The sequence below is a fragment of the Elephas maximus genome, chromosome 25 (assembly GCF_024166365.1).
Source record: "Elephas maximus indicus isolate mEleMax1 chromosome 25, mEleMax1 primary haplotype, whole genome shotgun sequence".
NCBI lineage: Eukaryota > Metazoa > Chordata > Mammalia > Proboscidea > Elephantidae > Elephas > Elephas maximus.
The window spans coordinates 45,264,904-45,290,380 of record NC_064843.1 but is presented as its reverse complement, the minus strand read 5'-3'; the positions used below and the strand labels follow the sequence as shown (position 1 = coordinate 45,290,380).

At 39.8% G+C, this 25,477-nt stretch overlaps 1 protein-coding gene across 3 annotated transcripts in view; it reads right to left on the bottom strand.

Annotated features, from left to right (window-relative positions):
• Positions 1-16,767: 16,767 nt before the first annotated feature.
• The window catches only part of BMP2 (bone morphogenetic protein 2), a 62,527-nt gene continuing 53,817 nt past the window's right edge, over positions 16,768-25,477 (bottom strand). For all 3 annotated transcript variants that reach the window (XM_049869737.1, XM_049869736.1, XM_049869735.1), the window contains exon 3: positions 16,768-19,198. In XM_049869737.1, coding sequence (XP_049725694.1) covers positions 18,354-19,198 — 845 coding nt within the window. In that variant the 3' untranslated portion in view covers positions 16,768-18,353. The remainder of the gene's footprint in view (positions 19,199-25,477) is intronic.

Below are 25,477 nucleotides of genomic sequence, written 5' to 3'. Positions count from 1 at the left end.
AAACGACAAAAGTATGTGCTCTTCTCAGTTTATACTATTTCTCAAGATCTTATAATAGTGGTCTTATACAATATTTGTCCTTTTGCCTCTGACTAATTTCACTCAGCATAATGCCTTCCAGGTTCCTCCATGTTATGAAATGTTTCACAGATCTGTCACTGTTCTTTATCGATGCGTAGTATTCCATTGCGTGAATATACCACAATTTATTTAACCATTCATCTGTTGATGGACACCTTGGTTGCTTCCAGCTTTTTGCTATTGTAAACAGAGCTGCAGTAAACATGGGTGTGCATATATCTGTTTGTGTGAAGGCTCTTATTTCTCTAGGGTATATTCTGAGGAGTGGGATTTCTGGGTTGAATGGTAGTTCTATTTCTAACTGTTTAAGATAACGCCAGATAGATTTCCAAAGTGGTTGTACCATTTTACATTCCCACCAACAGTGTATAAGAGTTCCAATCTCTCCGCAGCCTCTCCAACATTTATTATTTTGTGTTTTTTGGATTAATGCCAGCCTTGTTGGAATGAGATGGAATCTCATCGTAGTTTTAATTTGCATTCCTCTAATGGCTAATGATCGAGAGCATTTTCTCATGTTAGCTGCCTGAATATCTTCTCTAGTGAAGTGTGTGTTCATATCCTTTGCCCACTTCTTGATTGGATTGTTTGTCTTTTTGTGGTTGAGTTTTGACAGAATCATTTAGATTTTAGAGATCAGGTGCTGGTCGGAGATGTCATAGCTGAAAATTCTTTCCCAGTCTGTAGGTGGTCTTTTTACTCTTTTGGTGAAGTCTTTAGATGAGCATAGGTGTTTGATTTTTAGGAGCTCCCAGTTATCTGGTTTCTCTTCGTCATTTTTGGTAATGTTTTGTATTCTGTTTATGCCTTGTATTAGGGCTCCTAACGTTGTCCCTATTTTTTCTTCCATGATCTTTATTGTTTTAGTCTTTATGTTTAGGTCTTTGATCCACTTGGAGTTAGTTTTTGTGCTTGGTGTGAGGTATGGGTCCTGTTTCATTTTTTTGCAAATGGATATCCAGTTATGCCAGCACCATTTGTTAAAAAGACTATCTTTTCCCCAATTAACTGACACTGGACCTTTGTCAAATATCAGCTTTTTCATACGTGGATGGATTTATATCTGGGTTCTCAATTCTGTTCCACTGGTCTATGTGCCTGTTGTTGTACCAGTACCAGGCTGTTTTGACTACTGTGGCTGTATAATAGGTTCTGAAATCAGGTAGAATGAGGCCTCCCACTTTCTTCTTGTTTTTCAGTAGTGCTTTGCTTATCCGGGGCTTCTTTCCCTTCCATATGAAGTTGGTGATTTGTTTCTCTATCCCCTTAAAATATGACATTGGAATTTGGATTGGAAGTGCATTGTATGTATAGATGGCTTTTGGTAGAATAGACATTTTTACTATGTTAAGTCTTCCTATCCATGAGCAGGGTATGTTTTTCCACTTAAGTATGTCCTTTTGAATTTCTTGTAGTAGAGCTTTGTAGTTTTCTTTGTATAGGTCTTTTACATCCTTGGTAAGATTTATTCCTAAGTATTTTATCTTCTTGGGGGCTACTGTGAATGGTATTGATTTGGTTATTTCCTCTTCGGTGTTCTTTTTGTTGATGTAGAGGAATCCAAGTGATTTTTGTATGTTTATTTTATATCCTGAGACTCTGCCAAACTCTTCTATTAGTTTTAGTAGTTTTCTGGAGGATTCCTTAGGGTTTTCTGTGTATAAGATCATGTCATCTGCAAATAGAGATAATTTTACTTCCTCCTTGCCAATCTGGATGCCCTTTATTTCTTTGTCTAGCCTAATTGCCCTGGCTAGGACTTCTAGCACAATGTTGAATAAGAGCGGTGATAAAGGGCATCCTTGTCTGGTTCCCGTTCTCAAGGGAAATGCTTTCAGGTTCTCTCCATTTAGAGTGATATTGGCTGTTGGCTTTGCATAAAAAAAAGATGCCCTTTATTATGTTGAGGAATTTTCCTTCAATTCCTACTTTGGTGAGAGTTTTTATCATAAAAGGGTGTTGGACTTTGTCAAATGCCTTTTCTGCATCAATTGATAAGATCATGTGGTTTTTGTCTTTTGTTTTATTTATGTGGTGGATTACATGAATGGTTTTTCTGATATTAAACCGGCCTTGTATACCTGGTATAAATCCCACTTGATAGTGGTGAATTATTTTTTTGATATGTTGTTGAATTCTATTGGCTAGAATTTTGTTGAGGATTTTTGCATCTATGTTCATGAGGGATATAGGTCTGTACTTTTCTTTTTTTGTAATGTCTTTACCTGGTTTTGGTATCAGGGAAATGGTGGCTTCATAGAATGAGTTGGGTAGTATTCCATCATTTTCTATGCTTTGAAATAGCTTTAGTAGTAGTGGTGTTAACTCTTCTCTGAAAGTTTGGTAGAACTCTGCAGTGAAGCCGTCCGGGCCAGGGCTCTTCGTTTTTGGGAGTTTTTTGATTACCGTTTCAATCTCTTTTTTTGTTATGAGTCTATTTAGTTGTTCTACTTCTGAATGTGTTAGTTTAGGTAGGTAGTGTTTTTCCAGGAATTCATCCATTTCTTCTAGGTTTGCAAATTTGTTAGAGTACAATTTTTCGTAGTAATCTGAAATGATTCTTTTAATTTCATTTGGTTCTGTTGTGATGTGGTCCTTCTCGTTTCTTATTCGGGTTATTTGTTTCCTCTCCTGTGTTTTTTTAGTCAGTCTAGCCAATGGTTTATCAATTTTGTTAATTTTTTCAAAGAACCAGCTTTTGGCTTTGTTAATTCTTTCAATTGTTTTTCTGTTCTCTAATTCATTTAGTTCAGCTCTAATTTTTATTATTTGATTTCTTCTGGCGCCTGATGGATTCTTTTGTTGCTCACTTTCTATTTGCTCAAGTTGTAAGGACAGTTCTCTGGTTTTGGCTCTTTCTTCTTTTTGTATGTGTGCATTTATCGATGTAAATTGACCTCTGAGCACTGCTTTTGCTGTATCCCAGAGGTTTTGATAGGAAGTGTTTTCATTCTCGTTGCATTCTATGAATTTCCTTATTCCCTCCTTGATGTCTTCTATAACCCAGTCTTTTTTCAGGAGGGTATTGTTCAGTTTCCAAGTATTTGATTTCTTTTCCCTAGTTTTTCTGTTATTGATTTCTAGTTTTATTGCCTTGTGGTCTGAGAAGATGCTTTGTAATATTTCGATGTTTTGGATTCTGGAAAGGTTTGTTTTATGACCTAATATGTGGTCTATTCTAGAGAATGTTCCATGTGCGCTAGAAAAAAAAGTATACTTTGCAGCAGTTGGGTGGAGAGTTCTGTATAAGTCAATGAGGTCAAGTTGGTTGTTGTAATTAGGTCTTCTGTGTCTCTACTGAGCTTCTTACTGGATGTCCTGTCCTTCTCTGAAAGTGGTGTGTTGAAGTCTCCTACTATAATTGTGGAGATGTCTATCTCACTTTTCAGTTCTGTTAAAATTTGATTTATGTATCTTGCAGCCCTGTCATTGGGTGCATAAATATTTAATATGGTTATATCTTCCTGATCAATTGTCCCTTTTATCATTATGTAGTGTCTTTCTTTATCCTTTGTGGTGGATTTAAGTCTAAAGTCTATTTTGTCAGAAATTAATATTGCTACTCCTCTTCTTTTTTGCTTATTGTTTCCTTGATATATTTTTTTCCATCCTTTGAGTTTTAGTTTGTTTGTGTCTCTAAGTCTAAGGTGTGTCTCCTGTAGGCAGCATATAGACGGATCGTGTTTCTTTATCCAGTCCAAGACTCTCTGTCTCTTTATTGGTGCATTTAGTCCATTTATATTCAGCGTAATTACAGATTAGTAAGTGTTTAGTGTTGTCATTTTGATGCCTTTTTATGTGTGTTGTTGACAATTTCATTTTTCCACTTATTGTTTTGTGCTGAGATGTTTTTCTTTGTAAATTGTGAGATCCTCATTTTCATAGTATTTGACTTTATGTTTGTTGAATAATTCATTTTTGTTACTGTTGAAAATATACCCAAAACATACACTCAGGTTTCTGCATGTACAATTCAGTGACATTGACTGCATTCTTTGAGTTATGCAACTATCCTCACCCTGCTTTTCTGAGCTGTTCCTCCCCCATTAACATAAGCTCACTGCCCCCTAAGGTTTTTTATGAAATCTTTTGTCCATAGGATTTTGATAGCTGATTTTTCACAAGTAGATTGATTGCCAGGTCTTTCTTTGGAAGCCCCTCAGGGTGGACTGGAACCATCAACATTTCGGTTAGCAGCTGAGTGCTTAACCATTTGTTCCACCCAGGGACTAATTTTCTTTTTATTGAAATACTACAAATAACTTCTGCCTTATTTTTGTATTGCTTTGTAACAAATTAATACACTTAGGGGCTCAAAAGATGTATCCTGATCAAAAGTGGGGAAATGTGGAACAGAATTTTGAATTCTTATGGAATTCAGAATTACTGGATCTACTGAGGCTAGAGGGGCCCCCAAATCTATTGCTCTGAGGAAATCTTCAAACCATGAACCCAAATTATCCCCTGGAAAAAAAAAAAAAAAAACCTGAAGTCATCTTTAAATTGAACAACTGTTTAGCTAAATCAGTAAAGAATGTTCACCATGAGCATTGTACTCTTAAATAATTATCTATATGAGACCAAACTGTCAACATGAACTTGAAAGTATAGATGAGAAGTTCAGGGGAGAGTGAGTCAAAGTCAACAGTGGTGAAACAATTTGAGTAGAGATAGTGAGAATGGTGACACAACGTATAGAATGTAACCAGTGTTATTGAATTGTACATGTGGAAATTGGTGAATGGGTATACATTCTGCCATGTATATGTTCGACAAAATTAAAATAAAAAAAGAAAACATGATATCCCCAAGGTACAGGGATAAGTGCGAATGTATCTTTCTAGAAGATGGAGAACTGTGAGTGGTGGTCATTAGAACATAGTTTTCTTTTCTTCTGGGAGGTGTCAAAGTTCAAAGATCCAAAATGGTAGAAACAGAAATTCAATTGGTCAACCTTTCACAAAGGGCCATGCAAAGTATTTTGCCTACCTGCAAATAAGACAGGTCCTATTTTTTTTTATAGGACGAAGTTGAGTGCCATAAAGTCTCCCCGAATTCAAAGTTGTTTAACCAGAGAGAATAGACGGAAGATGAGGAAGGCCAAGGATCTAACCTTGTCCAGGCTCCTGTAAAATCCCCTACATGTTACCAGGAGGTAGCAGAGCAGGAAGAATTAGTTGGTGTCCACATATATCCTCAAATCTAGGACAGCATGGTCCTCCTAAAAATGTCCATCAGTGAGAAAGGACAGCAAGTAAAGGGTATGAACGAGGGTCTGTGGTAGGAGAAAGACCCAAGATCCCCGGTACCACCAGCCTCTTTGCTTAGGAAGGGAGGGAAGAAGAACTAGAACACCAGTGGATTATGGTTTAGTGAGGGGCAAGGTATTAAAATTGTTAGTTGTATAGAAAGTGAGGCCTACTTGGCTATGCAGATGTCTAGGATGCTGTAAGTCCTCCTTAGCACTGATCATAAGAATAAAATACACAAGGAAAACATTTAGACTACTTCTGAGAACTCTCTCGGGCATATCAGAAGCACGTCTTGACACAAATTACACTTGCTAGGCTGATTTAAAATCATGATTATCCATTCACTCAATTAATCTTCCAAGTACCAATTCACTGGTCATATTCTGCATAGGTACAACAATGATAAAGTTGGAGCTATCACATTTTTCATTAATTCTGTCTGATCCGCCTCCCCCAATCAATCATCACCATATCAACTCATTTATTTAGCAAATTTACAGCTTACAATCCCATTTAAAATGAGAAAGTGAGGGAGAATAAGTGTGTGTGTTTAAATGATCACTTCTCCTAGTGCCAGCCCAGATCTTTCTTCACACATTGAGTAGAACTCCGCTGATACCATCAGTAAAGCTGTACGTAAAGATCTGCAGAAACTTGAGTGGGAATCTTCGCTCTTGTGACTCATAAAACAAACAGCGTAAGGACGGGCCCTCATTTACAAATGGCACAACAAAATCAGAGTTAAGTGACAGGAGGGAAGGTTTGACTGCAGTGTTCTGAGGAATTCAAGATCCGAGAAATGTTAAGAGGAAACGGACCAGCTGAGAGTTGGCTGACGTTAGTGAGAAGACCCATAGGGGTAAGGGCTTGGGTGGGAGCTGGGCGGGTGGGAGAAACACCTGCTCCTTTTTTTTTTTTTTTTAAACGACATATTAGGGCATCTACCATTTCAGGGAAAAAAATATGTATTCCACCTGATGTATGTTTTGCGTTCCTAAAAAGTAAATAACTGTTTCAGCCTTTTAAATTCCCTACGAAATTATCAATGAATCATCAGAAAAAATGCTAATGTCAAAATTAAAATCAAATGAATCACAGTTTCTGGCTGCAAAACAGAAGCACTCTGCTCCATGTTTACACTTTGCTGAAGGCCAATGAGAGGCAGATCCCTCCTCACCCCACCGGGGTGGCCCTTCTCCCCAGCATTCCAGAGGGATGGAAGGAAGCAATTTCTCCCCCTTCACAAGCATTTTCCATGACAGAACTCTTTGGAGTCCCTCCTCCCCAAAAACACCATCCCATAACCATGGCGAAGGAGAAGCACAACAGGATTTTGGTTCTTATCCAACCTGGCACCTGGGAAGAAAGCTATCTTCAGCACAGACTGCTAGGTTTATGATGACACAGGACCAAATCGCTCTCTCTTTGTATCCAATAAGGTTGGCCTTTCTAGTTCCTCTTTCCCCAACACATTTCTTATCACCACAAAAGATCCTGATTTGAGGAAGAGAAAGAGAGGGATAGAGAGAGAAAGAAGGTAGAATGGTAGAATGTAGTAACAATGTGTATAGGAAGATTCTAATTGTGTCTTTTGAGAATTGAGTAAGTGATGGGGACAAGATTAAAGTTACCTGTTTCTACGTGTGCCAAACAAGAACCCACCCCTTAACCTACCTCATCACTGGACAGCCGTATGGGTCCCAAGCTCCTTTGACACCCAGAGGCCAAAAACCCCCAGAAACATTAGGTAGGAAGACTTCCAGAGAGTTTTGTTTTGGCAACAGCTGCCATGGAGAGTGGTTCTTATTTTCATATCACTGGGGCTGAAAATCTGCCATCCACATGAACTTTCTAGAGATTGTATACAATAGATGGACTTGTGACCCACTCCTGGAAGAGTTCTCTAATTAATCTCCACTAGATTAACAGCCCACCAACCGACTGTCAGTTTGTTGTACCTTGGTGGCTTGTGTGTTGCTATGATGATGGAAGCTAGGCCACTGGTATTTCAAACAGCAGTAGGGTCACCCATGGTGGACAGGTTTCAGCGGAGCTTCTAGGCTAAGACAGATGAGGAAGAAAAACCTGGTATCTACTTCCAAAAATTAATCTGTGTGTAAAAACCTAATGGATCACAACAGAATATTGTCTAACTTGCTTGCTTTGAAGGCATCATCAAGCAGAATCAATCACTGGAGTATACCATGTTTGGTGAAGCAGAGGACCAGTGAGGGTATGAGAGACCCTTGGTGAGATGGATTGGCACAATAGCCACAATGATGAGCTCAAACGTGCTGGAGATCATGAGAATGATGCAGGATGTTTTGTTGTGTTGTACATCAGGACACCATGAGTCAGAGTCAACTAGATGGCAGCCAACAACCTCAGCAAATGGACAGCACTGTTATGCTTGCAATGTCCTACTGACTCTGGGAATGTCAGCGCTTTGAGATATTGTCCACCATGCTATGAGAATACTTCTGACTGTATTTTAGGGATATCTACTATAACTCTCTCTGCTTTTTCATGCCATGTCCTTAAAGTACCTTGTGAAGTTGGGAGTATACCAGGGTGCGTTAAACAAAGGCATTGAGAGAGCATCCTTCCCTCGGCCAGGCTCACTTGGCTGCATCATTGAAAGGGATATTTTGGCATGGAGAGTGTTCACAAGGGTGAGATTAGGAGCTCATTTACATCACATCTAATATGAAGACCTCCCAAAGATAATTTCCCCATCAAGGCAGGGATATATTCTCCTCTGGGCAGCTGTTGTTGGTAAAATCTTCTAGAATTCTTAGCCTTCATCTCTCTTTCAGCGAACTGTTCTTCTTCCCCTGCAGTCTAACAAAGAGGGGGACCTCAACAGTAACATCAGAGCCTTTCTTAACAAACGTAAAATACTTTGTAGCATCATCCAAGAGAGGTTTATTGTGCTTTGATAGTATTTAAAAATCAGCTGTGCTTATGAAAACTATATTGATCTTACTATTTTTTTTTTTTTTTCTTTATGACAACCCCTAATTTTTCCACTTTGGACCCATTTTCTTTTGTTTAACCAAGTTATCTCAGGCAGTGCAGCAAACATATACTGAATCCTATGAGATTAGGGAATACTGGAATTTCCCCCTGGGTCTATGTTCCTATTTCCATGAGTTCACCCACTGATTGCCATTAGATTTGCAGCCTGATTTATTTCCCAGCCCTCAGGTTTAAGCATAATTATTTCTAGGGCTTATAATATCAACAGTGCTGTTCTGCAGTGGTGAGGATGGTAGATTTGCTGGTTGAACCAAGGGATTGAGCAATTTCTAGGTCAGTAGTAAGGTTCCTTTATAGAAAAACATTTTGTCAGATTTATAAGTACAGGCCAGACTGGCTTCAGAAGATCCTAATTTCCATGACAGCTGATGATGACCAAACTTTGGGACTCCCTGCTTGATCCCCCTGCCAGGAAATCCTGCCCCAAAATGAATCAGTCAAGTGGGTAAAGTTTTCCATGGATTTGACTGAATTCCAACAGAGGGAACCCCGCGAAGAGGACAGAGAGAGAAACAACACTGCAGAAGATGAACGAGGAAGAAGGGCAGACCTGGAATGAGGAAAGCATGTCAGCTACAAATTGTGTATACACGCAAGACAAACTTGTGAGCACACGTCCAACTTGGCAGATGCATAAAGATCGTGCGCTTATAACACGCTCCTGAAACATCTTGCTGAAAATGAGCAATTTAAATGACTTTGATTTAAAAATAGGCTTTTACAAATATATTTTTTTAAACATTTCCAACACCATCTACTGAAAAACAAATGTAGCTTCCTGGAGACAGACAATGTCCTTCAAACTGAAGTCTTGTGTTTCTGAATGTTGCTTGTTACCTTCCAAAAACACAACATTTTCTCTATCTCTTTGCCTTGAAACGATCCAAGCAGCTAGAAGCTGGAGCTGAACTTTATTACTGATTTAAAACACACCCTTGGAAACGAAGCTGGTTTTTTGTTAACCCAGGTGGGAAGCATGCTCCAGCAAATGGGAACAACACTTAAGTTCTCAAACAGATAATGCTTTAAGGGCTAGACTTCAAAAAATCTTCTACCAGCCATCTACCTGACAAAAGGCACCTGGTAACTTGGTAAGAAAACTAAGCCTTCGGTAGAAAAGACGGAGATAAAATAGTTCAGCCGGCAAGATTCGGCATCTTTAAAAATGCCTTTTCAATCTTGAACTTTTGTCTGCTTGGTTGTCTAGCAACCAAATGCCGAAAAGAAACTCCACCCAAAACAAAGTGAAACAATACAGACACTTAACTTCATGAGTGTGTTCTTGCATGCATGAATGTGTGTGTGTGTGTGTGTGTGTGTGTGTGTGTGTGTGTGTTTGGGTGTTGAGAAAAGACTCCTAGTATGCAAAGATAGAAACTTATTTGCAGGCAATTAAAACAGAAAAAGTCTGGATTGTAGATGGCAGGAAGGGGAAGCCTGAGTGAGTAAGGAGCAAAGCGAAAATGCGCAATGTGGAATGAGGGTGTAGTTTCCACACACCAGGCTAAAGCAAGGTTTACACTCTTAAGCAATAAAAACAAACCATTAAGCTAGGCCCAGCACTGTCAGGAAGTATAAAACAGTTCTTGAAACTTTGCAGTTACTATACAAAAGCTTTTCATAAACTCTGTTTCCTGATCTTCATTAAACATTACCATCAAGTTGCCACGGGGCAATTAGCTTGCCTCCTGAAATCAATAAAAAATCAACAATTTGGAAATAGTTGTACAGTAAAATAGTTCAATAATTATTCTCTCATAGTGTTGTGGCCAAGTGCTCCTAGTGTAAATGCAGTCCAGATGAGATCTTGGTCCTTACCAGTAAAGCTCTAAGCAAACTGCTGGTTTGTTCAGAGACCTCCTCCATCAGAATGGGCTTCAGCAGCAAAGCGCTCTTGGTGAAGCCTTGGGGGGCTCGGCTGGGGGGCTCAGGTGGCAGGCTCGGGGTGGGGCAAACACAGCTTTAAGCAGGGTGTTAACGTCAGTATCAGGCATATTGCTTAAGTATCTCAGAGGGATTCATTTCAAAATTTAGAATCTTAAATGACAAATCCAGTGAATAAAAAATCAGCCGTCCTACACTCAGCATTTGGCCTCCAGACAGGAAGAAATCAAATTATTTTTTCCCCTGGGAGTTCGCGTACATAAAAAAGGAGAGACAAAGGGTGTGTTCGAGCTCAGGAATTCATTCATTCAAGCTTTTCTTCGACAAATATTCAAATCTGAGTTGCTTATAAGAAATCTTCAAAGTGCTCCTAAGAAGCGTAATGAGGGTGCTAAACAAATGACCCCCGTAGGACATTTTGCTTAAAAAAAAAAAAAGGGTAGAAAAGAGGTGCCAACCCTAAGTCAAGACAGAAAGTGATTTCTTAGCTAACCCCTTCTACAGAGGGAAAGCAATCCCTTTTGCTCTTCGTAGCCTGAGTCCATTCACTTGGCAGCATCAGAAATTCCAGTATCAATTAAATCAAACCTCAAATACCTGCTTTGGAAGCTGCTTCGTACCACCCTCTAGGCTCAATGGTGCTGTACAGTGAACCTTCTTAGAGCTTACAAAAAAAAAAAAGATCGACCATCATTTTTAGTATAAACAAATGCTTCAAATGTATGACATCTATTTGCTGCCTTCAAAGGAAAAGTTTTAACTCAGACGCTTGGCACCGACATCACACAGGATCAGCTCAGTGGACTGACTTAAGTGTTAAACTTCTTAAAGTACGTTTTGAAGGGCTTGCACCTGCTCCCCCGTCCACATAGATGTACTGACATGTACTTGACTAAACTGACTGCATGCATGCCCCAGCAAGCAGGCACAGCAGATTTTACAAGATAAGCAACCAAGTGTTTTCATGTCTCAGGGTGGCTAGAGCACAAAATTGCCAGTCATCTTATGGGGGAAAAGAATGCCTTTGGGGAAAAAAAAAAAAAAACCTAGGGCATCATTTCAGATATGGTGAAATGTACCCCAATGCCATCCTAGATACTGTATATGGGTTATTGTTTTCTTTTCTTTTTTTTTGGAAGTGCTGCTTCTTACAGAGGAACCTAAATGTCATCTAACTTCTGCATTGTGACTAAGAAGATAATTATTTGAGCCTGGCTACTCAGGTCTTTGGACCAGCAATGAAGGCTTCACCTGGGAGCTTGTTAGAAATGCAGAATCTCGGGCACCAGCCCAGACTCAGCGAAATAAAAACAGCATTACAGCAGGCTCCCAAGAGATCTATCTACACATTAAATTTCTGTTTTCCTTCAGGCGTCATCGGTGATTTCTATGCACATTAAAAATCTAAGAAGCTTTATTTAGAGCATTGCTCCCCTAAGTGAGGTGGAAGTTCACTCTGAAGTTTGAAGAGCAGAGAAATTGTCAGAAAACTCTGCCCTGGAGAAAGCCATAGGCTGTAATTTATGTCAGCAAGGCAGAAGGCAGAGGAAAAGCAGTCTAGCTGAAGAAAGCTGACGTGCGTTTTACCCACCTTCGCATCCTATCTTACCCTTGCAAGAAATAAAACAGAAAAGAGTGGCAGGGTATTCTTACTTCTTCATGATCACCAATCCATGTCACAATCATTTCATTTTTAATGTAAGGCTGTATTCCTTTTGCCATATAATAGATTGGGGGGGGTGGCACACACAACATCGAGCAGATGAATTTTTAACATTAATCTATCATTAGAATGGCGAGACAGAGTCTTACATACTTTGGACATGTTGTCAAGAAGGGTCAGTCCCTGGAGAAGGGCATCATGCTTGGTAAAGTAGAGGGTCAGACAAAGAGAGGAAGACTCTCAATGAGATGGACTGACACAGTGGCTGCAACAATGGGCTCAATAACAACAATTGTGAGGATGGTGCAGGACTGGGCAGTGTTTTGTTCTGTCAGTCTGTGGTACATAGGGTTGCTATGAGTCAGAAACGACTCCACTGCACCTAACAACAACAACAACAACAACAACGTATCATTAGAATAGAAATACGCTACTTAAAAAGTGCTTTGAGTTGCACAGATGATTTCTCCACCTCCAGTCAAAAGTTGAGGGCAAGATATGGAAATCTTAGGTTATCTAGGTAATATGTAGCTCAATGCATATGATTTACAGGTAATCTGTCCAGTCTTGGCCTCTTGAGATACAACTGAAAGTAGCAACTGAAGCAGAGGTTATACAAAGATGGAAGTACAGATAAATCTGTAAACGTCTGTCCTTCCTTTTCCAATTTCTGAAGGCAAGAAGAGGACCCAGTGACTTGGAGATGCCAAGCAAACCAAAACCTTGCCAGTGAGGCACATATAGCCAGAGACAGGCACAGAAACAGATGATAAAATTTAATCTGTTTTAAAAGATAATCTGCAAAATTAGAAAATGATGCTTAAAATCAACATGTTGTTTTTTTAAAAAAAAAAAGCAAACTCAAAGGATTCAAAGGACCCCTGCAGAACAGTGACTGAAGATTTAAGGTTTGCGATTCATGTCATCTAGTTATGTACGACTCCTATTCAGAATGAAGAATACCAAAACGTATGTACCATGTAAGAAAATTGTTTTCTCAAATGAGCTGCCAAGAGGGTCCAAGAACTACCAACTATTACAAAAATTCTGAAACTGAAGTAAAAATGCCTACCTATGCATATGTAATATATGTATTTGTGTATTTTTTATATATTATGTATTATATATTACATGTACACATATATATTATAAGCAAGAGAACAAATTTGAGTTGAGACCACTGAAAACAACTTTAACCAAGAAAATCAGAACCAATGAAGCAGAGAAATCAAATGCATTGATGGATGGAACTGCCAAAGCATGGAATTTTCTCACACTCTCAGCTAGGGGAATTTGGAGATGTCTCTCATAACTCCGTGGAAAGAGGGTGAGGAATGGCTGGAAGACATAGAGGACCCAGGCCTCCAAAACTGGGCTCGTTCTAATGATTACATCGCAGACACTTACGCCCGAGCAATAGGTATAGGGATAAAGCAAAGCCAAAAGGAGATTTTAAAAGTTGAATGGGTGAAAGATAACCAGCATTCATTTTAAAATACGATCTACATAATCTCAAGGCCCCAAAAGGTAACTATGTTCATGGTAAAAGTTAAGTCCTGGAAAGAGACCTGACTGTAGTCTGTCCCATTACACACTATTTTTCAGCCAATTAACCAGGCAGGGGCTAGGAAAAGAGATTAGAACTAGGCCTCACCATTTAATCCCAGGGTCAAAAGGTGACAAAAAATCCTAGAAGTTGGCCTAAAAAACTGTCAGTAAAATATGGGGAGTTCTGGGTTCCCTGGTCTTATAAGCACACCTACTGAACCATTCCTTGGGTCAGATTTCAACCTGGGGCAGAAGCCCTGCCACTGGTAAGTGTTCATTCTGAGCAGCCTAATTTGACTTCATTCTGTTTGGGCTACAGTCCAATTGGCAGATGTTCTCGTAGAAGCTGATCTCAGACACTTTCCCTTTCTAATTTTTTTTGGCACTGTTGCTTCTGTTGCATACGCCTACAAGGAAGACCAGTTAATACAACTACTATTCAAATTTATGAACCAAATACTAATGTAAAGATGAAGAAATTAAAGATTTTTACCAACTTCTGCAGTCTGAAATTGATCAAAGATGCAACCAAAGTACACCGATAATTACTGGTGATTAGAACACAAAAGTTGGAAACAAAGAAGAAGGATCAACAGTTAGAAAATAGGGTCTTGGTGACAGAAATGACAAGGGAGATTGCAGGACAGAATTTTGCCAGACCAACAACTTATTCATTGCAAATACCTTTTTTCAACAACATAAACAGTGTCTATACACGTGGACCTTGCCAGATGGAATACACAGGAATCAAATCAACTATATCTGTGGAAAGTGACAATGAAGAAGCTCAATATCATCAGCCAGAACAAGGCCAGGGGCTCACTGTGCAACAGACCATCAATGTTCATATGCCAGTTCAAGTTGAAGCTAAAGAAAATCAAAAGAAGTCTACAAGAGCCAAAGTAAGAACTTGAGTGTATTTCACCTGAACTTAAGAGACCATCTCAAGAATAAATTTGATGCATTGAACACTAATAACCAAAGACTAGAGTTGTGGGATGACATCAAGGACATCATACATGAAGAAAGCAAAAGGCTATTAAAGACAGAAAAGGAAAAGATCAAATGGATGTCAGAAGAGACTGAAACTTGTTCTTGAAAGCAGAGTAGCTAAAACAAAAGGAAGAAATGTTGAAGCAAAAGACCTCAAAAGAAGGCAAAAATGGGCAGGAGCTGGTTGAATGGACATGGGAAATCCACCGTGGAAAGGAATGTACTGTCACATTATACGGAAAGCAACTAGGGTCACATAACGATGTGTATATAAATTTTTGTATGAGAAACTAACTAGAACTATAAACTTTCACTTAAAGCACAATCAAAAAACAAAATAAAAGAGCTCAACAGATTTCGGAGGGTGGTTCGAGAAGACAATGTAAAGTATTGCAATGACATGTGCAAAGACCTGGAGTTGGAAAACCAAAAGGGAAGAACACACTTGACATTTCTCAACTTGAATGAACCTAAGAAAAAAATCAAGCCTTAAGCGGCAATACTGAAGGATTCTAAGGGCAAAAAATTCAACTACCAGGAAGCATCAAGAGAAAGTGGAAGGAATACAGAGTCACTATACCAAAAAGAACTGTTCAATGTTCAACCATTTCAGGAGGTAGCATATGACCAAGAATGGATGGTACTGAAGGAAGAAGTCCAAGCTGCACTGAAGGCGTTGGCAAAAGACAAGGCTCCGGAATACCAACTGAGATATTTTAACAAACAGATGCAATACTAGAAGCACCCACTCATCTATGCCAAGAAAATTGGAAGATAGCTACCTAGACAAACTAGAAGAGATACACATTCATGCCCATTCCAAAGAAAGGTGATCCATGGAATGCAGAAATTATCAAACAATATAATTAACATCACAGGCAAGTAAAATTTACTGAAGATAATTGAAAAATGGTTGCAGCAATACACTGACAAGGAACTGCCAGAAATTCAAGCTGGATTCAGAAGAGGATGTGGAATGAGGGATATCACTGCTGATGTCAGAGGGATCTTGGTTGAAAGCAGAGAATATCAGAGAGATATTTACCTCTGTCTTATTGGCTATGCAAAGGCATTGGATGGTGTGGATCATAACAAATTATGGATAACATTATGAAGAATGGGAATTTCAAAACAGTTGTGCTCATGAGGAACCTATACATAGACCAAGAGGCAGTTATGTGAACAGAACAAGTGGATACTGCACCGTTTAAAATCAGGAAAGGTGTGTGTCAGGGTTGTATTCTTTCAGCATACTTATTCAATCTGTATACTGAGAAAATAATCCAAGAAGCTGGACTATATGAAGAAAATAGCATCAGGATTGAAGGAAGACTGCATTTTGCAGACGACACAACCTTGCTTGCTACAAGTGAAGAGGATTTGAAGCACTAACTGATGAAGATTGAAGACCACAGCCTTCAGTATAGATTGCAGCTCAACATAAAGAAAACAAAAATCCTCACAACTGGACCGAGACATAACATTATGATAAACAGAGAAAATATTGTAGCTGTCAATGATTTCATTTTACTTGGATCCACAATCAATGCCCATGGGAGCAGCAGTCAAGAAATCAAACACTATACTGCGTTAGGCAAATCTGCTGCAAAAGACCTCTTTAAAATGTTATAAGCAAAGACGTCACTTTGAGGACTAAGGTGCACCTGAGCCAAGCCACGGTATTTTCAATCACCTTACATGCATGCGAAAGCTGGACAATGAATAAGACCTAAGTAGAACTGTTACATTTGAATTACAGCATTTGGTGAAAAATATTGAAGATACCATGGACTGCCAGAAGAAGGAATAAATCTGTCTTGGAAGAGGTACAGACAGAGTGCTCCTTAGAAGGGAGCTTTCGTCTCCCGTACTTTGGATATGTTGGGACCAATCAGTCCCTGGAAAAGGACATCATTCCTGGTTAGGGGGTTGTCAGTGAAAAAAAGAAGAACTTCAGTGAGATGGACTGTCACAGTGGCTGCAACAACGGGCTCAAACACAGCATAGGACTGTGAGGATGGCGCAGGCCCAGGCAGTGTTTCTCTCTGTTGTGCCTAGGGTTACCATGAGTCGGAAATGACTCGACAGCATCTGTAACAACTTTTGTTGCGTGGGATACCATCTCTGAAACTTTATTTTGGATTCTCTAGGTTTTTGTTTTGTAATTCTGGTTTTCTCTTAAATCTTTCTGCCCCACAGGGGTTCATATGAAAACTACAGTAGGTTCCAGGAACCAGTAGTCCCCTGGGACAATTAGTGCTTGCCCTTTAATGTTATGTAAAGTTGCCCTCACTTTGAAAGGACTGTACCAACCCCTATTTGTAACAAATTCTTCATCACAATTGCCTTCACTCGTTCTACATGCAACTTTTAAATCACTTAAAAGGCTTTCAGGCTTTTCTTGCACTAAAGGAAGACTAAGTAAGAGCTGAACGCACCTGTCCCTATTTACCTCCAAATTCAACTTAAAGGCAGACTGAGGGAGGGATCCTGTTCCTGACCCAGGGATTGCCTGTCCTAGATCACTGGTAATTCCTCTGGGGTAAATATGACTTCTCATATGACTTGCTTGCAAATTTCTAACCATTCCTTTGCCTTTGCCCCACCCCCTTTCAAAATGAGTAACTTCAGAAGCAAAACTGCAAACACAAGGTCATCATTGTGAATGCTGTACAAATGTACCGTTTTCTCTTCCAGGTTGGACTCTGCAGAACGAAACGTCAGAGCTCTCATATTTATTATCTGAAATTGGTTTAACATTTGGAGAAACGTGTTCAAACACATAACCCTGGAAAGAAAAGCAAGCTGATCGGACAGAAAATAGGGGGTGGGCAGAGAACACGATGGACGCAGTTTTGCTGGGTTGGGTAAAGTTAGAAAGTTGGGTCTTTCTGAGCACATAGAGGTCCCAGATGAGGTAAAAGTAAAATACAAATTGATTTCCACCTCGTGTTGAGGGCCACTGGAAATCAACTTTAAATATACATGACCACAATATCAATAATGAAGAAATCTTACGTTTTATTTAATAGTTCGGCCAGACCAGGCCCTTTGAAGGGATCACTAGTTCAGGAAAGAGGTACAACAAAACCAGCATTCACTTTCCTGCAGATTCATCATTTTCCTAATTATTTCTATTGGCCCTGCTTTATTCTTTCTGCAAATTAAAGGGGGTGGGGGCATGGTATTCCTATTAGATCAGCAATGACTGGTTCTTATCCAAATATTCCACCTAATGACAACGTGAGTTCTCGGGGACTGGACAACCACTCTGCAACATTCCTGAGAATTGAATAATAAAATAATCTTGAAAGTCAGCAGAGCGGATTATCCACTTTTTTTTTTTCTGGACTTGAACTTGTGACCTTAACAGTAGCACAGCAAAAAAGCAAACGTGCTAAGCACTTTGCCCGAGTAACCTTCCATGTAGACTTTTCATCTTAAATACACACAACTGAAAATAACTACAGTTTTTGGAAAATTATGTACAAACCCGATACTTCTTTTGATTACATATAAATACAAATTAGCTATTTTTTTCTCCTAAAAAGTGGTTATAATAGTAAATAAATACAAAATAAATCTGACCATTATACTTCATGTGCTGGGGTTGAACCCATATAAAATGTACAACTAAATACATTTTAAATCTTTAAGGAATAATTCTCTGATTAAAATATTTATTTTCCCAACTTCTTTTCGTAGATATAAATATATTTTCAAAATAGCTGTTTTTTTTTTTTTTTTCCATTCCATTCCATAAATAAAGTCTTCATTGGGAAATATTAAAGTGTCAACTTTTTTTTGCATTTTTCTAAAATATATATATACACACATATATGTGTATATGTGTGTATATATATACACGCATATATATATATGACTTTGCTGTGCTAACGACACCCACATCCCTCCACAACCATGTCCTGATAGTTCTTTAATACAACCTTTTCATTCTCATCAAGGTACAGCATGGAGATAGCACTGAGTTCTGTTGGAACACAGCACGCCTTAGGAATCTTAGAGTTAACTGAATTGACCAACGTCTGAACGATGGCGTGATTAGTGGAGTTCAGGTGATCGGCCAGGGGGAAAGGGCATTCCCCATGGCAGTAAAAGGCGTGATACCCCGGCGGTGCCACAATCCAGTCATTCCACCCCACGTCACTGAAGTCCACGTACAAAGGGTGTCTCTTACAACTGGACTTAAGGCGTTTCCGCTGTTTGTGTTTCGCCTGACGCTTTTCTCTTTTGTGGAGAGGATGTCCTTTTCCATCGTGGCCAAACGTTACTAGCAACGGCCTTATCTGTGACCAGCTGTCTTCATCTTGGTGCAAAGACCTGCTAATCCTGACGTGCCTCTTGGAGACACCCTGATTCTCCTCTAAGTGGGTCACTTCCACCACGAAGCCATGATTGACGTGGCCCTGTGTGGTCCACCGCATCACAGCGGGCGTGACATCGAAGCTTTCCCACCTGCTTGCATTCTGATTCACCAGCCTGGTGTCCAAAAGTCTGATCACAGGGAATTTCGAGTTGGTGGGTGCAGGTTTTATAATTTCATAAATATTAATTCGGTGATGGAAACTGCTGTTGTTTCCCAAAGCTTCCTGCACCTGTTCCCGAAAAACCTGAAGCTCTGCTGACGTGATAAACTCCTCGGTGGGGATAGATGTCAAGTTAAAGAAGAATCGCCGGGCTGTTTTCCCACTTGTTTCTGGAAGTTCTTCCAAAGATTCTAAGATGGTACAAAAAGAAAAAAAATCATTTGGTGAGATTAAGTAACGACCATCTGACTCTATGTGAATTTTTAAACCTCATTTCCAGGTGTGATGTAACCCATGAAAAGCTGGCAACCAGAAAAAAAGGTCCCCCATAAATACAGGAGGCTCCCTCTTCTATCTGTTCACGTCGACGTGCCCAGCCTGAAACAAAATTTCCTGAATCACTGTAACGCTTTTGAATTCTGCTTCCAGGTGGCTACAATAATGGCGGAAATGGTGAAGCATTTCTCCGGAATTCAGACTTAAGGGAAAAGAACAACAAAAAACTTCAGCACTGTAGTTAGCAGAGGTCTAATGAGTGAGGATTTGAGGAAATGATTGCATTTCTTAACAAAAAAAAAAAAAAAGAAAGGCTTTAATGTCCATCCCTTAAGCACTATTCTAAAACATCACTCTGCAATTCAGATTATTTACAAATCTCGATAGACAGATTTCAGTTTCCTAATTAAAGACTCTGCAACTCAACAGAAACGATGACATTCTGCAAAGCACACCCTACTATTTTATTCCAAAGTCCAGAGACAGGGACATTTATAGGGATCTACTTCTTTGGAAACGTAGGAGCAGTACCAGGGGACTATAGTAATTAAAGCCAAACAATTGTGAGAAAATAGCTTCCCAACTGTTGCCTGTTCTCTCACCTCCTTATGACCTCAATCATCAAAATCTCATTTTAGATGCTTTTGCAGAAGGAAAAAAAAAAAATAGCTATCTTCTGGTTTTCTTCTCTCTTTTTTTTTTTAAGAAACCATAGTTAAGAACATAATAGGTGCAGGACAGATACAAAACTCAGAAATTTACAAAAATATTATGATAGTCATGATATAAGGAAGAACCCCATTCTATTTCAGAATAGTCATTCCGTATTTATTACTGTTATTTCAAAATTGCGATTGAAGATTAAGATCCCTGAATGAACTTCAACTTTAAGGAGCAAAGAAAAACATTAGCATTTTGAATGGCTGTTAAAGCCTGCAAATCGAAGATACAACCTCATAATTAAATTCGTGGTAAAAGGCAATAGGATTTGAGATATTTTAGTTTATTTTCTTCTAGTTTTACCACAGGGAGTCAGTCCCTGGGTGGTGCAAACAGTTGAGCACTCGACAACTAGCCAAAAGGTTGGCAATCTGAACCCACTCAGAGGCACCTTGGAAGACAGGCCTGGCGATCTGCTTGTGAAAGCTCACTGCCTTGAAAACCCCATGGAGCAGTTTTACTCTACACACAGGGGGTCGCCGTGAGTTGGAATTGACTCCACAGCAGCTATCAACAAGTTTTACCACATCCTGTCATTTCACTGTTAAAAATATATACATATATACCTACGTCATTAAGGATCCCGACCTAAGTTCTTAAGGAAATCTATTTTGCCACAGTTCCACGTCATCATCATAAGTAGAGACTATGCTTTCATTAATTTTGTGGTTGTATTTCTCCTAAAGACAAACAGCTATAAGTTCGTCACAGAATCCAGATACCTTACCAAAGTGTCAGATCCTTCATTCAAAAGTTCTAGCTGTAAAACTTTATCATCAAAAACAAAAGTCATCATCAGCACCCGTTTCAAGAGGAAACATACCAAATTCTGGAGCACTGTTTTAATGCAGTGCCTCTCAGACTGTAAGGTGTGCCAGGTACCACCAAGGCAACTTTAAACCCTCCATCATGGATTGGGATCCAGCAGGTTTGACGGAAGGCCTGAGGTTCTCCGTTTCTAGCAAGCCACCAGGTGATGTGATGCTGCTAGCTCATGGACCGCTTCAATGTCAAGGTCGTAAAGGATACCCTTCATGTTGAAATGGCTATTTTTAAGTGCCTTTGTCAAATAATACAAAAATGAGTAGAATCACTAGTTTTGGCCAAGGAACAAAAGTTGAGGTCACGGGTGGGCAGCGAAGGGCTCAGATCAGAAGGTTGTTCCTGAATCTCTTCTACTTACGCGTGGAGACTACCAGGCCAAGAAATGAGCCCCCATCATCCCCTCCTACCTGACAATCCACATCTTTAGTGTTCTAATCCGTCCTAAACTCCATTCCACCAGGCACTTTTATTAAAATAACCCTCCACCAATCTAACCAGAAAGTCCTGGGTGGTGCAAATAGTCAACACGTTTTAAAGTTGGAGGTTCAAGTCCACCCAGAGGCACCTCAGAAGAAAGTTTTGGTGATCTACTTCCTTCCCTCCCCCCCCCCGCCAAAAAAAAAAAAAAAAAGCCAGTGAAAAGCCTGTGGAGCCCAGTTCTACTCTGACACACGTGGAGTTCACCGTGAGTCAGAATCAACTTGACAGCTACTGGTTAACTTGGTGACTCCATCAAGGGTCGCGCCTAACGTTCCTTTCCCTCTTCTTGAGAGCCCCGTGGTGTTTCTGCTGGAAGGATTCTTTCAGCAGAGAAGCCAACAGCCACCAAAGGAAAAGGACCAAAAACCCAAACCCGTTGCCATGGAGTCAATTCCGACTCCTAGCGACCCTATAGGACAAAGTAGAACTGCCCCACAGGGTTTCCAAGCAGTGGCGGGAATTTTTGAACTGCCAACCTTTTGGTTAGCGGCTGAGCTCTTACCTACTGTACCACCAGGGCTCCAGAGGAAAAGGAAGTAAGGTGAAAATCAGCAGTGTCCCCAGATTTTAATGACCCCAAAGCCTGACCTGCACCTGAGCTACTGACTTCTGATACCAGAACACCTAAGAACATCCGCTTTTCTTTAAAAGTAGAGGAAGGAAAGGAAAATTATCCCGGACATTTGCTGCAGAGCTACAGTAATGAAAGCACCCAGAGAAATCACAGTTGCAACAAGTACTCTAAATGTAAATACATAAAGAAAAGAGAAAAAATGTTATCCATAAACACACAACACATGCACACCATTTGTGGAACAAAAAGCAAAGCAAACAAAAAAAACAACTTCTGCAAATTATCTTAGCAAGGAGGATTCTGAAAATATGGAACACTGAGCCTCAGCACATAAAAATTTTTGGAGACTTTTACAGTTGCTAATGGTCTGTGAATATCCCTTGCTGGATAAGCCAAATTTGCCAGCAGACTTAAAGAGTCTGGCCTATCTTATACCTGAGTTCCTGAGTCTCGAAGTTCTTAAGCAAATGAATGAAGCTGTCTACAAAAATGTGGGAAAGAAAAGTAAGGTGACAATGACATTTATACTCTCCTCCAAAAGTGAAGTCTTAATCATCCACACTCTGTCAATTATTTATCTACCTCAAAAAATCCAAAAGACAGGGCTGCATTTTCTCAATCTTTATCTAGATTAGCCAGCCTACGTCCTTTGTCTTCCTCTTTCCCTAGACAAGGATAGAATATGACATTAAAAAAAAAAATCAGAATGATGATGACAGCTAATGTTTCTCACTGAATGGTTTCTACGTCCCAGGTCTGGCACTAACAGCTTTCTATGAATTATCACACAACAAACCAACTACAGCAGAGCTATCATTATCTGTTTTTTAAATGAAAGAGCTCAGAGAATTTAAGGAACTTGCCTAGGGTCACAGAGCTAGTAAATAAACAGCAGAGCAATGAAGAGTGTAACAAATGCCTGGCTTCTAAGCACCAGACAGTATCACCTAATGGGAAAAAAAAAAAAAAGGAGGAGTCAAAAACTCAAGCAGAAGTCTCCACCATCAGGGAACACATTCACACGCAATAGAATGTGGGGTGTGTCCTGCCCCAATTAAAGGGATGGAAATATACTACCCAAGTATAGTGGAATCAGCAGACAGAACTAAATGGGCAGAAAAGTAAGACAGACAAGGCCTACTAGGACATGTCTATCTTGTTTTGAACCACTGATATATTGTGGCTCCTTTTTGTCCTAAGAAGTCTCTGGGTGGTACAAATGGTTAACATACTTGGATGCTAACCAAAAGGTTAGAGTTTTGAGTCCACCCAGAGGTACCTCAGAAGAAAATCCTGGCAATCTTCTAAAAAATCAGCCATTGAAAACCCTATGCAACACAGTTCTACTCTGACACACATGGGGTCACTGTGAGTTAAACTTAACTCGACAGCAACTTTTTTTTTTCTGTTCTAGGGTATGCAGGGTTTCAGCAAAAAGTGAATTATTATATTTTGAGAATTTTGCGACATTCTTTGGGCAGAAAACATCGATTAAAACAGTAACAACCACAACATCTGGGGGTGTTCTGCAGAGTCAGTAAGGTTAGAAATCACTGCCCTAAAAAGCGGCTTAGAATTCTCAAATATAAAATAATAGAGAATTGATACATCAAGGAGAAAGATAAAATCCTAAGGGCTAAAAAGAATCAGGCTTCTTTCAAAAAGAAACAAAGGAAGTGGCAACTAAAAGAGCATGGTCAGCATCACTAAAGCTGATTCGGCCTCTGCACACTTCACTCTGATTACCTGTGAAATGGTCAAGGGCCCTCTCATTATCATCTGGCTGCTTAGTGAAATACGCAAAGGGCAAGTCTACAAGACAAAAATAATTCAACAAGAAAGATCAAGAGAGAATGTAGGGGGGTACCACTACAAAATAGGTGGAACAGAAAATGTTAGTGCCAAGAAATAATTAATAAGCCTCAACCCCAATGAGCATTTCCAAGTAGAAGGACCGTTCCCCTCCACGGGCTTGTGGGAAATCACACTGAAACACCTGCGGGTCTAAGAAAGCACACCAGCAAAGTACTGGTTTCGGGGATCTATGCATCCAAATCCTTCGGGTGCACTGGGAATTTGTGGCCCAAGTTCTCCTCCACACGACAATGACTATTTCTTAGGCTTTCCTATTACATGGATATTTTCAAGAATCAAATTTGTGGGTACAGGGTTAATCCCTATCTGAAAGCTTTAGTTATAAACCAAAAACCAAACCCACTGCCATCAAGTCGATTCCGACTCATAGCGACCCTATAGGACAGGGTAGAACTGCCACATAGAGTTTCCAAGGAGCGCCTGGCGGGTTTGAACTGCCGACCTCTTAGTTAGCAGCCGTAGCACTTAACCAGCTTTAGTCACAGAGGAAAATAAAAATTCGGCTACCTCACGCAGAAGGAAGACTGTCCTTCAGAGACTGGAGAACAAACATGTGGTCCTTCTGTGCTCTGATCTCACAGAAGAGCATAAAGACATTTGGCAGGACCCGTACTGAACGGGGTCCTTTACCAAACAAATGTCATTAACGTGATGTAAACCAAATGCTGTTCCTGAGCAAATACTCATAATCCCATGGTTTAGTAAGTTTTTTTTAGTGGGATGCATGGCATAAAGGTATTCGTAAAACTCAAATTCTGGGCTACAACAACAAAATGACCTTCAAAAAGCACTATCTGCAATCTAATGAAGGATATACTACACATCAAGAAAAAAAAAACGGAGTTTTTGAAATTGGGGCAAAAATGACAGTTTTTCTGTCATCCCATTAGACAAGGATCTGAGCTTATTATAAGTTGATTTTAAGCAAGTTGGTAACTTCCGTGCTGTGAGTATGGACCATTCACACTTTCAAAGATATAAATTCTTATAAAGTCAAGCATGCTGTTTAAAGTGAAATAACACTCTCAAATAATTTGTAGCCTGTTTCACTCTGATCAAGCCACTTCTGGAGGAAGACTGAGAAACATGCAGACTGCGCTGGCAAATCCCCATGCAGTGGGTGTTTTTAACTGTCGAGTGACTTAAACGATTTTCCTTTTCCATTATAAGAGGCACACAGAACCTTTCTGGTCTTAAAGATAACGATAAGAAATTTCGGTTTAAGATTTCCATGTTAAATTTCCAGGAAGCAGCTCAACAGCTATTCTTGTTACTTTCCTCTCCAGAAAAAACTCTTCTGATCAGCATCAGCTAGGAAAGATGACTGGATCTATAACAATCCTAGGGCAAGGGTGACAGAACATACACAAATGACAACATTTCTGCACGTGCCAGACTTCTGCTCTCAGTTGGTGAAATGATGAGATCTCATTGCTTTGCAAATCTCTGATTTCTGCTAGCAGAAAGCGCGTCACTTCAAAATGTGTTTGGAAATGAACTGATCATCAACACAGCTGCTTCCTAGAGGGGAGTCCCTGGGTGGTGCACACATTGTGCTCTACTGCTGACCGCAAGGTTGGAGGTTCAAGTCCACCCAGCAACAACTCGGAAGAGAGTTCTGCTGACCTACTTCTGAAAAATTCAGCCATTAAAAACTCCACGGAGCACAGTTCTACGGTGACACACAAGAGGTCACCGTGAGCTGACACTGACTCAATGA